The 14,100-nt window shown below is 41.5% G+C and overlaps 1 protein-coding gene across 3 annotated transcripts in view; it reads left to right on the top strand.

Moving 5' to 3' along the window:
* The first annotated feature begins 9,708 nt into the window (after nt 1-9,708).
* Nucleotides 9,709-14,100, top strand: part of polrmt (polymerase (RNA) mitochondrial (DNA directed)) — a 45,261-nt gene continuing 40,869 nt past the window's right edge. The window contains exons 1-4 of one of the 3 annotated variants that reach the window (XM_086223576.1): nt 9,709-9,805; nt 11,502-11,600; nt 11,708-12,528; nt 12,889-13,022. In XM_086223576.1, the coding sequence (XP_086079702.1) occupies nt 9,754-9,805; nt 11,502-11,600; nt 11,708-12,528; nt 12,889-13,022 (1,106 nt within the window). In that variant the 5' untranslated portion in view covers nt 9,709-9,753. Of the gene's footprint in view, nt 9,806-10,628; nt 10,832-11,501; nt 11,601-11,707; nt 12,529-12,888; nt 13,023-14,100 lie in introns of those variants that run through there. The other 2 variants (XM_086223577.1, XM_086223575.1) reach the window with 2 other exon arrangements.

Here is a 14,100-nt window from a genome sequence, read left to right as displayed (position 1 = left end):
GGCACAGCAAGGGATTGGCAGAGAGCCGGCATGAGGACACGTCATGAAGTGCATTGTAGCACAGCAACTGATTGGCAGAGAGGTGTGAGATCTGACCATAGAGGAGAGAGCTGTCTACACAGAAAGTAGGAGGGATGTGTGCAGAGGAAAAATGAAGTATTATTACATGGGCAGAAAATGAAACGTCCTTGATTGTTGTTTGTAGAGAGATATTTTGCATTATCAAGATTTTTGGATTAGAATGACACTTTGTACCCTTTATCCCCCCCCCTCACACATACATAATCCATAGCAAGTGTTGATCAATCAAAGGGATTGTAACATGAAGTCTTATGAGCTCAACTGATTTTTTTTTCTTTTTGTAGGAGATGTATATGGCAAACTGTGGCTTCAGAGTGAGAGTTGTTCAAAGTGCCTCCCGTCTGGCGCTGAGTGTCATGAGTGGCTGAGTGGAGAGGAGATGATGATGTGTAATTAGCGAAATGGTCTGAAGTCATCAAGATAAGTCTTGATAGAAATAGATGTGTAATACCCTCATGTAGTAAGAGAATTTGTGAGTGATAGATGGATGTATTTCCGAAGCAGTGTGATGTGTATTTGTGACTTGTGTACTTTGTGTTTGAGAGCATGTAGTTTATGAAGAGGTAGCCTCTCCCTATCCTATCACAGGTGACAGCTGTCGCTGTAGCTGCACCTGTCCCAGTACTCTCTGTTAACTGTGTGAGAGTGGAGAGGTGCAGAGTGGAGGTTTCTGTGACAACAGTAGGGTTAGGGTTAACCCCTGGGCTAAGTGTGCTGCACAGTGTGAGTGCAGAGCTGAGAGCCGGCCCTTTAAGAGCCCCTCCCTTCTCTGCTCCCTGTCTGCCATCTGTGTCAGAGTGGAGAGCAGAGGAGGATTTTGGCAGTTTTACTGTGACAAACAGTCATAACTCAGCATATGTTGGTCAAAAGTGGAATGTAAAGACATCAATTCGAAGAGTTTTTTTGTCAGGAATTCAATGGTGTGTTTTTTGAAGGTGTGAGTGTTTTAGTTGAGAAGGTAGAAGTGTTTGTTTGAGAGTATGTACATGAGGGCAGAGAAGTGCCAATTGTGGTTTCCATGACTACAGTAAACAAATCTCTGCCATCTGTGCTAGAGTGGAGAGTGAGGAGGATTAACAGAATTGGAGTGTGTGAAAGCTGAATAAGTCGGCATACGTTGGTCAAAAGTGACACATAATACCATATTTTTGTAGGGATTTTTGTCAGGAATACAGTGGTGTGTTTTTAATGCTCATGTGTTGCTCTACCGAGCAAACACAATAGGGTCTTCGCCTGAAGTACCTTCAGGCTCAGGCCCTAATTAATTGAAGCAAACAATAATTTTGTCATCATTCAAGCAATATGAAAGGTTATGTAATCAAAATCATTAAAAATCACTTTATCAACCAGTCACTTTTTATCACTTCCTATCAGCTGTTGAGCAGCACTTTCTTCACAAACCACAGCTGCGAACTGAACCCCCTTAACTGGGAGAAAAGTGATGAAGCCATCAAGTCTGGGGCTGCGCTTTCTCGGGTCAACTATTCATACGAGAGAAGTGCAACTTGAGCAGACACACACCACATAACAGTGCTGTCTCTTCTCAGTGTCACTTCATGTGGCTAAGTTCTATCCGTAAAGAACCCGGCTGCTTTGTCATGTTCACATGATACGTCACAATGTAGCTGATGAAGAAGATGAGGTCTCTTACTTTCAGTAAATTTTCTGTCCTCTTGAAATTGTTAAAAGCAGTTTCCAGACTAGAAATAGTTGAAGTAGAGAGGCTGCATACTGCGTATTGCTTTGTCATGCAAGGATACTTTGTTGCTTCAGCTTAAAGACTGAAATCAGCGGTGCAGGGAAGCAAAGAGAGCATGAGGAAACCAATGCTCAAACCAAGGAAACTGTGGCCTCCGCTGCTCACCTCTGTGTCAGAGAACATTGCCACACCACAGAGACCCGATGCAGCAATTTTGTTGCTTAGAGGTCTCATTCGCAACTCTTAAACCACAACGTTAAACAGTGATGTTTTCTTCCCCTTTATCATTTGCTTTTTTTTTTTAAATTAACAGACCTTAACTTTATTAACACATCGTAAAACACTGTTGTTGTTTTTTTTTTTGTCAGCCAGTAACAGTAGTGTCAGGACTGATATCTGCCTGGATACATAGATAGCATCTCCACGAAAGAGAGTAAAATAATATAATCAGTTACACTTTTTAAAGATAGATTTGGTGTACATTTCCCACTGTGCAAATTTTAAACAAATTCCACCACATACCATTTGTACTGAAATACCCCTACATCTTAATAGATTTTAGAAAACTGATATGAACAAATGCAACATTAACACTGCACTGTGTGAAATAAGTCATTATACCACATATTGTTGGCAGATCTTGAATTTGTTCGCTTGTTCCCCTGTTCAAAATTAAACACCAACAAATTTAAAAAATTAAATTAGAAACATTTCAGACTTACACACGGTGACTGTACAGTAACATGATATGCCAAAGACAGCAGCCAGTCGGCTGACGGACTGAAAAAAAGGGGTAACAGCCAGCTTCACTCTGTCTAAAGGTCATAAAATCTGCCAAACAGCACCAGCAAACGACAGCACGAAGAGAATCAAGGGTGCCTTTGTACACGGAGCTTTGAGACCACACACGGGTCACTGGCCTTTGTCTGTCATATCAAATGTAATCGATAGTTTCAAGGCCTGAGCAGATCATAGAAGTGATCTGGTTCCACAGGATCTGGAGAGTGCTCACCTCAGATGGAGCATGGATCAGGAGGAGGATCCTGGAGTTGACGACTCTGATTCCTGCCTGCTCCAGTGCTTAGTGGGCAGAGTGACCATTCGTTTCTGTGAGAGCAACTTGTTTCATGTTGGAGTAAAAAAGATCATTTGAAACCATTTGCACAGCACTGCTGGTCTCACAGCACTGTTTTTTCTATCTTAAAGAACATCAACGTGTTCGGTGCCACTGACCAGATGTGGGGAAGCAACACAGTGGAATTGCTGATAAAATATCGATTATAAAAGTGATCTAGTGTTTTTGCTTTAGTTCTCAACCACAGTGTGATATGTTAGATTTTTGTCTAATTTTATGCAGTTCGTACTGACTCTCATGTTATATTGTTTTGTTTGCATCTACTGTACCCTGTATGTAATGCCAAATAAATAAATAAATAAATAAATAAAGGTAATGTACTCCTGGTTTACTGGGATGTGGTTCAACTCCCTGCAGGATGTTACTGTTTCTTTTGACATTTAGATGTAAGGTACTATCATTTTCACCGGATTACTTGTTTTAAGTACTGGTCATATACAATAAGTGCAAAGTAAGAAAGAAAAAAACAGGTTTTAAAAATTGAGCAATATTGTAAAAAAGCGCCATCTAGTGGAAGTAGAATATTGATCCATTTTGTACCACAGAAACTACAGTTTATGTTGTGTCATTTGCTGATAGTCAACTTATAATATCTGTTCAAGTGAAAGGATTTTTTTTGGTGGATCTTGATTGAAGTTCTGATCCATTTGAACCAACTGGGCTTGGATTTAGATGTTCAGCAACAGTCTACCCTGAATTATATTTTCTTCGTCTGTCTTCTTTTTATTGCTACACAAATTACTGTTCATACAGTACATGGTTTCAATGTCAATGTGTGTGTGTGTGTATATATATATATATATATATATATATATATATATATATATATATATATATATATATATATATATATATATATATATATATATATATATATAGCGCAATTCATACAAGTCAATGCAACACAGTGCTCTACCGAAAAGAGAGTGATTCAAAATAGTGATCATTATTAACATCAATATCAATAAGACCATGCATGATTTAGCTTGTGGCAACATATCCTTAAAATTTGTCAACTTTATGTGACATTTTCTGTCACATTCTGTTTTGGCATCTGTTTGTGTGATTGTGTGTGTTGTAAGGGAAATCTCATTATTGACTATGTTTATCCACTCAGAGAATTGTGACATTGAACCATATCGGCACTTGTTATTTAACCATTCTTTAAAATGTTACCCTGTTCTGTAGAATATAACCTTACATAGTTCAAAACCAACCTATTCTTACGATTGCCTAATGGGAACCGCTAGCCGTAGGATGCCCCTGACCTTGGGGAGTTTTGAATATCTGTGCATGCAGACGACCGTGAGACAGTGGTTGTCTGCACTGCTCAATAGAAATAAAGGGAACTTATTTAAATCACACAGCCCAGATCTCGATGAATGAAATGTTTAAGTTGAAAATCTTTACAGATAACATAGTTTTGTTTGTGAAGAATGGCATATCTGCCAATTGTGGTGTTCTCTGGCAAATGCCAATCAGGCTGCACGGTGCCAGGCTGTGAGCGAAGGCCCAACTTATGGACGTCAGGCCCTCATGCCACCCAACTGGAGTCTGTTTCTGACCGTTTTGGCAGAAACATGCACACAAGTGGCATGCTGGGGGTCATTTTGTTGTTTTTTTTCCCTCTTGCCAAAAGGAACAGATAGCGGTCCAACTGCTGGGCTGTTGCCCTCCTATGGCCCCCTCACCCTCTCCTTGTGTACTGGTCTGCCTCCTGTTACCTCCTCCTCACTCTTGACACTGTGCTGGGAGACACAGCAAACCTTCTGGCAATATCTTGTATGGATGTGCCATCCTGGAGAAGCTGCATTACCTGAGCAACTTCTGTGGGTTGCAGATACCACCTCATGCTACCAATAGTGGTGAGGATACTGGAAAAAAGTCTGTCTGTCTGTCTCATTTACACAGCAAAAGTTAAATTGATTCACCATTGCTTCCTAACTGGACAGGTTAGTCGTTCGTGTGCTTGACCTGTAGTTACATGTGACAATTGTATGTTGACAGCTGTAGTTGGAATCATTGTTTGTTCTGGTCACATCCTGAGGTGAGGAGGATGAACCAAGAGCTCATCTACAACTGTCTGTTACAGAATACTTTTGTGTAGCCCCTTTGTCTTTAACTCTGAGCCCTCTGTTTGTGTGTGTTCCTGTATCAGATTAGCTATGATACAGAATGTACATTTGCTATAAACACATATTGCATTTAAATGCTCTAATGCATGGGCAGGCATGGCTCGGAGGTAGCGTGGTTGTCTAGCAATTGAAGGGTCGCTGGTTCGACCATGTCCAAGTATCCTTGAGCAAGATACTGAGTCCCTAACTGCTCCTGATGGCCCTGTGACAGGATCTTTCTGTGTGGAGTCTCCATGTTCTCCCTGTTCCTGTGTGGGTTCTCTCTGGTACTCCTGCTTCATCCCACAGTCCAAAGACATCAAGAGGGGACGAGGCTGATTGATACTCTAAATTGACCGTAGGTGTGACTGTGAGTGTGAATGGTTGTCTGTCTGTATGTGTTGTCCCTGTGATGGACTGGTGACCTGTCCAGGGTGAACCCCGCCTCTCACCCAAAAGCTGCTGGGATAGGCTCCAGCCCCCCGACCCTTAACAGGAATAAGTGGAAGACAACAGATGGATGAATGGATGGCCCTGTGACAGACTGCCACTGTCAACTGGGATAGGGTCTAGTTGCCCCCCCCCCCCCCCCCCACACACTCTTAATGGATAAGTGGTACAGAAAATGGATGGATGGATGCTCTGAGTAATGTAATGTTCAATGATTTAAAATTTAATGTTTGTAATGTTTGTTTTTTAAAATCAGACTCTGACAGATGTTTTGTTCATCTCTAATTAATGATGAAGCATTGTATCTGTTTTTAGACGAGCTCACTAACTCATCATGTTTATTTCGTATAACGCCCGTTATTCTTATTCTAGTAAACATTGTAAGTGCTTTCTCTGTTATTTACCATCACCAGCTCCCCCTACCGGTCACCGCTGGTGATGACACTTTAATATCAACACATCCCCCTTTCTTTGAAGCTATTAACTATGAGCATAAGAACACATATGCCTTAATACACATACATTTCCAATAATACAAATCAGAATTATTGTAACCACAATTACAACATTTTCATTTCTACACCAACTTCTTGTTAAGTGCTCAACATGTCTTTGATTAACACCAAGCTCTTATTGTCAAACACATTTCCTTTTTTTTTTTTTTTTTGAACTTAACATCTGGTACACTGATTTAAAGATCAAGTTTAACTGGTCTTTTGATCTGACGTGCAGATCGTCTCAGTACAGGTAACTCTGTGGACGCATCACTTGGTTTCTCCTGTATGTGTCCATCTAACTTCAACTCAGGCACAGTGTTGGCCTGTGACACAGCATCCTTTCCATCTGCATCACTACACAGTGTCCCTTGAAAAGTCTCGTTGGTCTTCAGAAGATTACGACGGTTCCTTCTGAACACATGACCATCCTCAGTCTTCACTTCATAGGACCTTGGCCCTTTTTTTTGAAGGACTGTGGCTTTTCTATTCCATGCATCCTGTTCTTGGATCCTCACCACGTCATCCTTTGCAAGTGGTCTGAGAACTCTTGTTGACTTGTCATAACACCTCTTTTGTTTCCATTTCAAGTTCTCCATTTTCAACTGAATTTCTGTTCTCTCTTTTCTCTCTGTGTAGCGAGGTAGTGTAGTGCGCAACTTGCGATTCATCAAAAGTTCTGCTGGGGAAAGCCCACAGTCAAGGGGGGCAGACCTATAGCTCAGCAGAGCTAGATATGGATCTGACTTAGTGTCTGTGGCTTTCTTTAAAAGCTGCTTGATGATATGCACTCCCTTTTCTGCTTTGCCATTTGCCTGTGCATGCTGGGGACTGGACGTGACATGATGGAAGCCATGTTGTTCAGCAAACTGTCGCCATTCACTGCAGTTGTAACATGGACCATTGTCACTAACTACTGTTTCTGGTATTCCATGCCTGCCAAATATGGACTTTACATGAGTAATAACACTGTTGGCAGTTGCGTTTGTGAGCAGGGCAATTTCTGGGAAGTTAGAATAGTAATCGATAACTAACACATAATCTTTCCCATTACAATGGAATAGATCTGTTCCTACCTTCTTCCAGGGTTCAGCAGGAAGTTCAGGAATCAACATTGGTTCTTTTGCCTGCCTGCTCTGGTGCCTTTTGCATGTTTCACATTTCCCTATCATGTTTTCAATGTCCTTGTTTGTACCATGCCAGTATACACTGTCTCTGGATCTCCTTTTGCACTTTTCGATTCCCAAATGTCCCTCATGTAGCCTCTGTAGTATTTCCATTCTCAGGCTGTGTGGAATGACAATCCGTTTGTCTCTTAATAACAGTCCATTTGCCACACTAAGCTCAGATGTGATGTGATAGTACTTTGGACAGGACCCTCTGGGCCAGCCATTTTGAAGGTCTTCTATCACAGCTTGTAGCTCCTTGTCTTTAGCAGTTTCCTCGCTTATTTGCTTTGATTTGACATCTGACACTGGTAGAGACTCAAATATCATGTTGACATGATTTTCTACTTCTTTTTCAGTGGAACTTACAGAACCCTTCTCTGGAGCACGTGATAGTGCATCGGCTAACACTAGATGCCTGCCAGGTGTGTATATCAACTCAAAGTCATATTTTTGCATTTTCATGATGAGGCGCTGGATCCTTGGTGACATCTCATTCAGGCTTTTCTTGATGATCGACACAAGAGGACGGTGATCTGTCTCTACTGTGAAAGTGGGAAGTCCATATACATAACAATGAAAGATTTCCAGTCCATACGCCAGTCCAAGACACTCTTTTTCAATTTGAGCATATCTGATTTCAGTCTTGGTCATGGATCTGGAAGCATATGCTACTGGCTTCCAGCCTTCTCCTGCTGCCTGTAGCAAGACAGCACCAAGTCCGTCCTTTGAAGCATCTGTGGAAATTTTCAGTCTCTTGGTTGAATCATAATACGCCAGCACGGGAGCAGTTGTCAGTGTGGTCTTTAAAGCTTTCCACTCTCTCTCATTCCTCTCCGTCCACTCAAATTCTGTGGAATCATGAAGGAGCTCTCTTAATGCTGACGTTCTCACTGACAAATTTGGTATGAACTTTCCAATAAAGTTTATCATGCCCATTACTCGAAGCACACCTTTCTTATCAGTAGGGCGTGGCATGGCTAGGATAGCCTTTATCTTCTTTTCATCAGGCTCAATGCCTTGAGCAGACAGTTTGTCCCCCAAGAATGTTATTTCCTGTACACCGAATTGGCACTTGGCACGATTTAGTTTCAATCCATTTTCACGTACTCTTTGGAGAGCTCTGACCAATCTTTCATTATGTTCTTGAAGGGTGGATCCCCAGACGACCACGTCATCAACATAACAACGAACCCCTTCAAGTCCCTCCAACATGTTATCCATGGCACGATGAAAAATCTCAGAAGCTGAGATTATGCCAAATGGCATTCTGAGAAATCTGTATCTGCCATAAGGCGTGTTGAAAGTACAGTATTTTGAACTTTCTTCATCCAACTTGATTTGCCAAAATCCCTGTGCTGCATCAAGTTTCGAGAAATATCTTGCTCCCACCATTTCACTGGCAATTTCCTCACGCTTTGGAATCTGGTAGTGCTCACGTTTTATGTTCTTGTTTAAATCTCCAGGATCCATGCATATTCTCAGTTCTTTGTTTTTATTCTTTTTATCCACACACACCATTGAGTTTACCCACTCAGTAGGTTCCTCCACTTTCGTGACAACTTGCAGCTGAGACATCCTGTCTAGTTCCTTTTTAAGACGCTCTCCTAGTGGAGCTGGAACTCTGCGTGGTGCATGAATTACTGGTTTTGCATTTTCTTTTAGTTGGATTTTATACGTGTAGGGCAGGCATCCCATTCCTTTGAAGACATCATCATAACGCTGCACAATGGAGTCAACTGTGCATGAGTGTGCGCTTAGTGCTTCTGAGGAGTTGATGTAGTACACTCTCCTCACCAAGTTCAATGTCTTTGATGCTACTCGGCCCAGCAGAGACTCACGGCCTTCAGGTACAACTGAAAACAGTACATTATAAGTTTTATTCTTCACTTTTACTTTTAGTCTGCACTGACCTATGCTTTCAATGTCTTTTCCATTGTAGTCCTTCAGTTGCATTCTTTTCTTGATTATTTGGGGTTTTTCTTTCATCGCATGGATTTCTGCAATGCTGATAAGGTTCGCTTGTACACCTGTATCAATCCTTAGTGCTACCAAAGCTCCATTTACTTGAAGTGACACAAGCCACGTGTCTTCTTTTTCTGAGAACTTTTCATTTTTTTTTAGTATTGTCCTTCTCTGTTTGTGCCTGTTCGCTTGACACGATCCCAACAAAGAAAGTCTCACTCAGGTCAGTTTCTTCCACTAACCGCACTGATTTGGGCTTGCTTTTGGACAGACACTGTTTTGCAAAATGATTTTTTTCCATTACACTTTGAACACTTTTTGCCATACGCGGGACACTGCCGCGGCTCGTGCCTGCCACCACAGCGTTTGCAGGAGTAGCTCGCATCTTCTGTGCTTTTCTTTTGTGGCATGACTCTTTTTATTTTATTTTTTACCACAGCTACTTTCGCGCTGTCATGTCCCGCAGTGATACCTGTTTCACTGAATGTCTTTGCATGCTGTTGTGCTAGCTCACTAGCATGGCACTGTCTCTCTGCCCCCTCGAGTGTTAGCTGAGCGTCCCTTAACAGTCGCTCCCTGGTCCGCTTATCATAGATCACGTAGACAATTTGATCACGGATCATGGAGTCTTTCAGCTCCCCGAAATCACATGATTGCGCCTTTAGTTTTAAATCTGTCACAAAGCAATCAAGTCTCTTCAGGTAGTTGCATTCGCGAGCGGAACACATATCTCTCATATACTGTGTTTTTCCTTGGCGAGCAATGTGCCTGGAATTTTTCAATAACTTTGTCGTATTTACCACGGTCTTCGGGCGCTTCAAACTCGAGCGTGTTGAAAACTTCAATGGCTTGAGGACCCGCTACCGTGAGCAGCTGCGCTATTTTCCTGGCGTCGGGCTTTGAGTCCAGTCCGATGGCAGCCATGTACAGCTCAAATTGCTGCTTGAAGGACCGCCAATTGCCGTCGACATTTCCCACCAGTTTCAGCCCCTCCGGTGGCCTCAAAATCTCCATCTCGTGTGGGTGATGCTCTATCTGCTCTTTACTCTTGGTACCATGTTTTGTTCATCTTTAATTAATGATGAAGCATTGTATCTGTTTTTAGACGAGCTCACTAACTCATCATGTTTATTTCGTATAACGCCCGTTATTCTTATTCTAGTAAACATTGTAAGTGCTTTCTCTGTTATTTACCATCACCAGCTCCCCCTACCGGTCACCGCTGGTGATGACACTTTAATATCAACACAGCAGACACTTTAAATATGAATAACACAAAAACACTGAAAACATAATATATTATATTATCAAAGACAAACAAACAAAAAAAGTAGCGACATTAATCGTACCTCAAAGATTATAGATTACAAAACTGTCGCAATGTGGGGTTAAACGCGTTTCACTTTTCTGGTTTTGGCTCAAATTCGCACCAAAAGCAACGTTAAGTGAGTGATGAAGAATCGATGCGTCCACAATCGTTTCATCGTGTCTGAACACATGAGGGTACTTGCCCCTTTCGATTAGTTTGGTCTCAATTAAAATGGCCGCGTAGTGCTCCCATGTAACGCGGTTATTACAAGTCAACATGTCTCTTCTTAGAGTTTGTGCAGTCGCCAAATGGCTGAACCGTCGCAGTGTTTCGGTAAAGTGTTCTTATGGCGTTTTGGGGGCGGACTGTTGTAAGTTGAGTCTTTCCATACGAAACAGCAGAGTCAGACGTCTGTCAGGTGAGCCGAGGGATATTTCGCTAACTGGCTACTTACCTCACAGTGTACACGCTGTACACCATGTCACTGAATTCAGTGTCCACTTTGGTATTCGATGCAGATAATCACCTTGTTGCGGTTCTTGTTAGGGATCGTTTGATAAGATATAACAATTTGATATTAAGAAATCCAAAAGCAGAGTTGTTGGACGTAAATGAACGTTTGGTCTCCTAAGATTATTATTGTTTTAATACACTAATGTGTTTTTTTTCTCTCTTGAACATAGAAAAATATTTGAAAGTAGAACATGCCCTGTCTCTTTTCCTACCTCTCTGCACTCGGCTTATTAATTTCTCTCAGGTAATGTAACATCCAGCAGTACCACAGCGCCTAACATCGCTTGGAAAACGCAGAAAGGCGAAATGCACTCAAAGGGGAGCGTCAATGTCAATATAAATACAATGATAATGACGTCAGTAAAAGTAGGACAGTATCAAGATAGCACCTATATTAAACAAAAAAAAACCTACTACCCCTGTGAGTCTTGTCTCCAGTATATTAACATGGACACCCGCAGGTGTGCTGCGGGAATGCACTTATATGTTGTCCTCTGGTTGTGACCAAGTGACCAAAAAAAAAAAAAAAGAATATGAATGTTTGTCTTGTTTTTTCTTATTATTTTCCCTTTTAGAGATGCCCTTGCAGTGTCAGAGAAGAAATGTCTCTTTTTCAGTCCCAAAGACAGAGGATGCAAAGAAGCGTGTGCTGGAGCAGTCTCAGCTGTTTGATGGTGTTGTATACTGTTATTAGACCAGACATGTACAGATGAAGTGCCCCCTTTATTTAAAATACTAGTCAGTAATATTCACTGTTAATGTCTTGTTTTCTTTATCTTAGTTCTTGAGGCCAGGATCCAGCAACTACAATCTGATGTCGTTATAGATGTCCAACAAGCGAAGGTGGAATTTATTAAAGCCCCCTACTCTGTAAGAGGGAAGTCATCTGGTAAGGGTCCTAAAAATGCATCTAACAAGGCTGGCACTCCTAAATCCGGACAGACTGTTGACACAAGAACTTCTAAATCCAAGCCCAGTTTGGGTGAGGAGAAAAAGAAACTTCAGAACCAGCAGCAACTCCAGACGAAAATACAGACAAATGTCAAGGAGAAACCAGCAGCAAAACGCACGAGCAGCAAAGTTAACGCACATCTCCCTGGTTCAAGTTTTAAAGTTATATCTCGTTCAGCTAAAAACCTTGATACTGTGCCCTTGATCAAGAAAAAGAGCAAAGACTACAAGAAATTGTCTAAGGAAATTCATCCTGAAGTTCCTCCAGAAACCTCTGCCACTGCTGCGTCTGCAGGGACAAAAGCTGGGTCACAAAAAGCCTCTAAAAGAAAAACGGAGGACTCTAAAACTCTAAAATCTAGGGGCACAGCAAAGGAGCTGGCCATGATAGAGGAGCTGGAGAAGAAGTTCACGCAGCAAGTGAGCCAGTGGTCTTCCAGCCAAACAGAGGAACTAGAGAATGTGGACGAAGAAGGATTTGCACAAAGAGACTTTATATTGAGCATCTCCTCTTACATGGAGGCTTGTGTGTTTGTGGGGGACCTCAAGCGGGCGAACAATGTCCTGCTCAGTCAGTACAAAAATGTATCACAACGTAAACGGCTTAACACAGACGTCTACAACATCATGATAAGAGCCTGGGCCAAAAATGTGAGTCGAAAATCAAATATTGTCTGATATGAGGCCATGCAGATTTGACATTTTGTACATTTAAGCTAAAATAGACCAATTTCAGGGTCTAACAAATGTTAAAAATGCAGCTGCTTGTCAACTCTTGTACTTGACATCTTCACTTTACATCATAATTTGTCCAGCATCGTCATTCATCGACAGCAGACTTGTATAATTGAGTGAGCATTGTTTACATGCATGTTCTGAGATTATGTTAAGTGTTTTGTATTTTTGGTTGTTTTTTTTGGCACTTGAGAAGGAAACCATGTCAGGATTTTTTGTTTCCTTGGATTCCCAACAAACATGGAGGCAAAGTTAAGTTGCGTTTCTCTTTTCCAGGGGAACATCAGTAAGATTGGCAGCTTGTTTCTTATGTTAGAAGAGTTTAATCTGCAGCCAAATCTGGAATCCTACTGTTCAGTTCTGGAGTGTATGGGTCGCAAAGGTGACTGCTCTCCTAAGCGTATTACCAGGTATACACACACACACACACATATACACCCTCTCAGACAAACCCAAACCACACAAGAATGATAGAATCATGTTTGTGATGATCTCCACCTTGACTTTTGATAGAGGAGCTGTGGCAGTACTGTTTTAGTAGCAGAGGTCATGCCAATCACACATGTTTTTTTTTTTTTCACATTCGATTACCTTTCATGAATTGTGGCATTCGGTTTGTTAAAGATTGCTGTTGCAAATGTCACCATGGATAAAGGATTTTAATTTTAAAAGAATGTTGTCAGAGAAATAGCATTTTAAGTCTCAAAGAAAAGGTGCGTGGTTTTCTTTGCCGCCCCGTCTTCCAGTGGTAAATTCTAGCCCCTTTCACGCCGGACGCTCTTAGGTCTAATGACCATTCAGACTGCGGACACTTTCTTGTGTGTTGTAAATAATCCAGTGCGTTACTCGAGTGTAGATTAATGTGTGTGCACAAACTGTACATGACACACGGCAGGCTGCATTGAATCATCGCTCCGTCATCCACATGCTCCTTCACATTAGCATAAAGCTCAGTGAGGGAAGGGTCCCACGGTGATTTCAGGCTAACAGGAAAAAGCTGCTGGTGTGTTTTTTTTAATCGCAGAAGAAAAATGCCAGAGCCAACCAGTACCCTGAGTTGGTGCATGACGATAAAAAAGATGGAGTTTGCGGTCTCAGCCTCATCAAGTGGTTAGGTTTGCGGTACTGTACTGCACTGTACTCCTGCATAGTTAATCAAAATAAATCACAATGTGGCCCACAGCACTTTTCAAATCGTAGGAAGGCATAAAGTTAATTTTGTCGAAATATCATTTTGGATTTAATATTGTAGTGCTGCGAAGACATTGTGCTTACATAGCTAGTAGCTACACTTACACATATATTCTACAAATCATCTTGATGTGACAGCCCCACAAAAACTACACCAAAATAGTCTTAATGGGGCTTTCAGTGGTAATGTGAATAATGTAAAAATTCAGAATGATTACAGCAGTGCAACTGGTTTTGCAATATCAGTCAAAATAAATGCAGAAATATTTTCTCAAAATTGTACAGCCCCACTATTGT

The sequence above is a fragment of the Aulostomus chinensis genome, chromosome 14, assembly GCF_037954235.1.
Source record: "Aulostomus chinensis isolate RoL2024-O1b breed Wild chromosome 14, RoL_Achi_v1.0, whole genome shotgun sequence".
In the NCBI taxonomy this organism is placed as follows: domain Eukaryota; kingdom Metazoa; phylum Chordata; class Actinopteri; order Syngnathiformes; family Aulostomidae; genus Aulostomus; species Aulostomus chinensis.
This window is presented reverse-complemented; position numbering and strand designations above follow the sequence as displayed.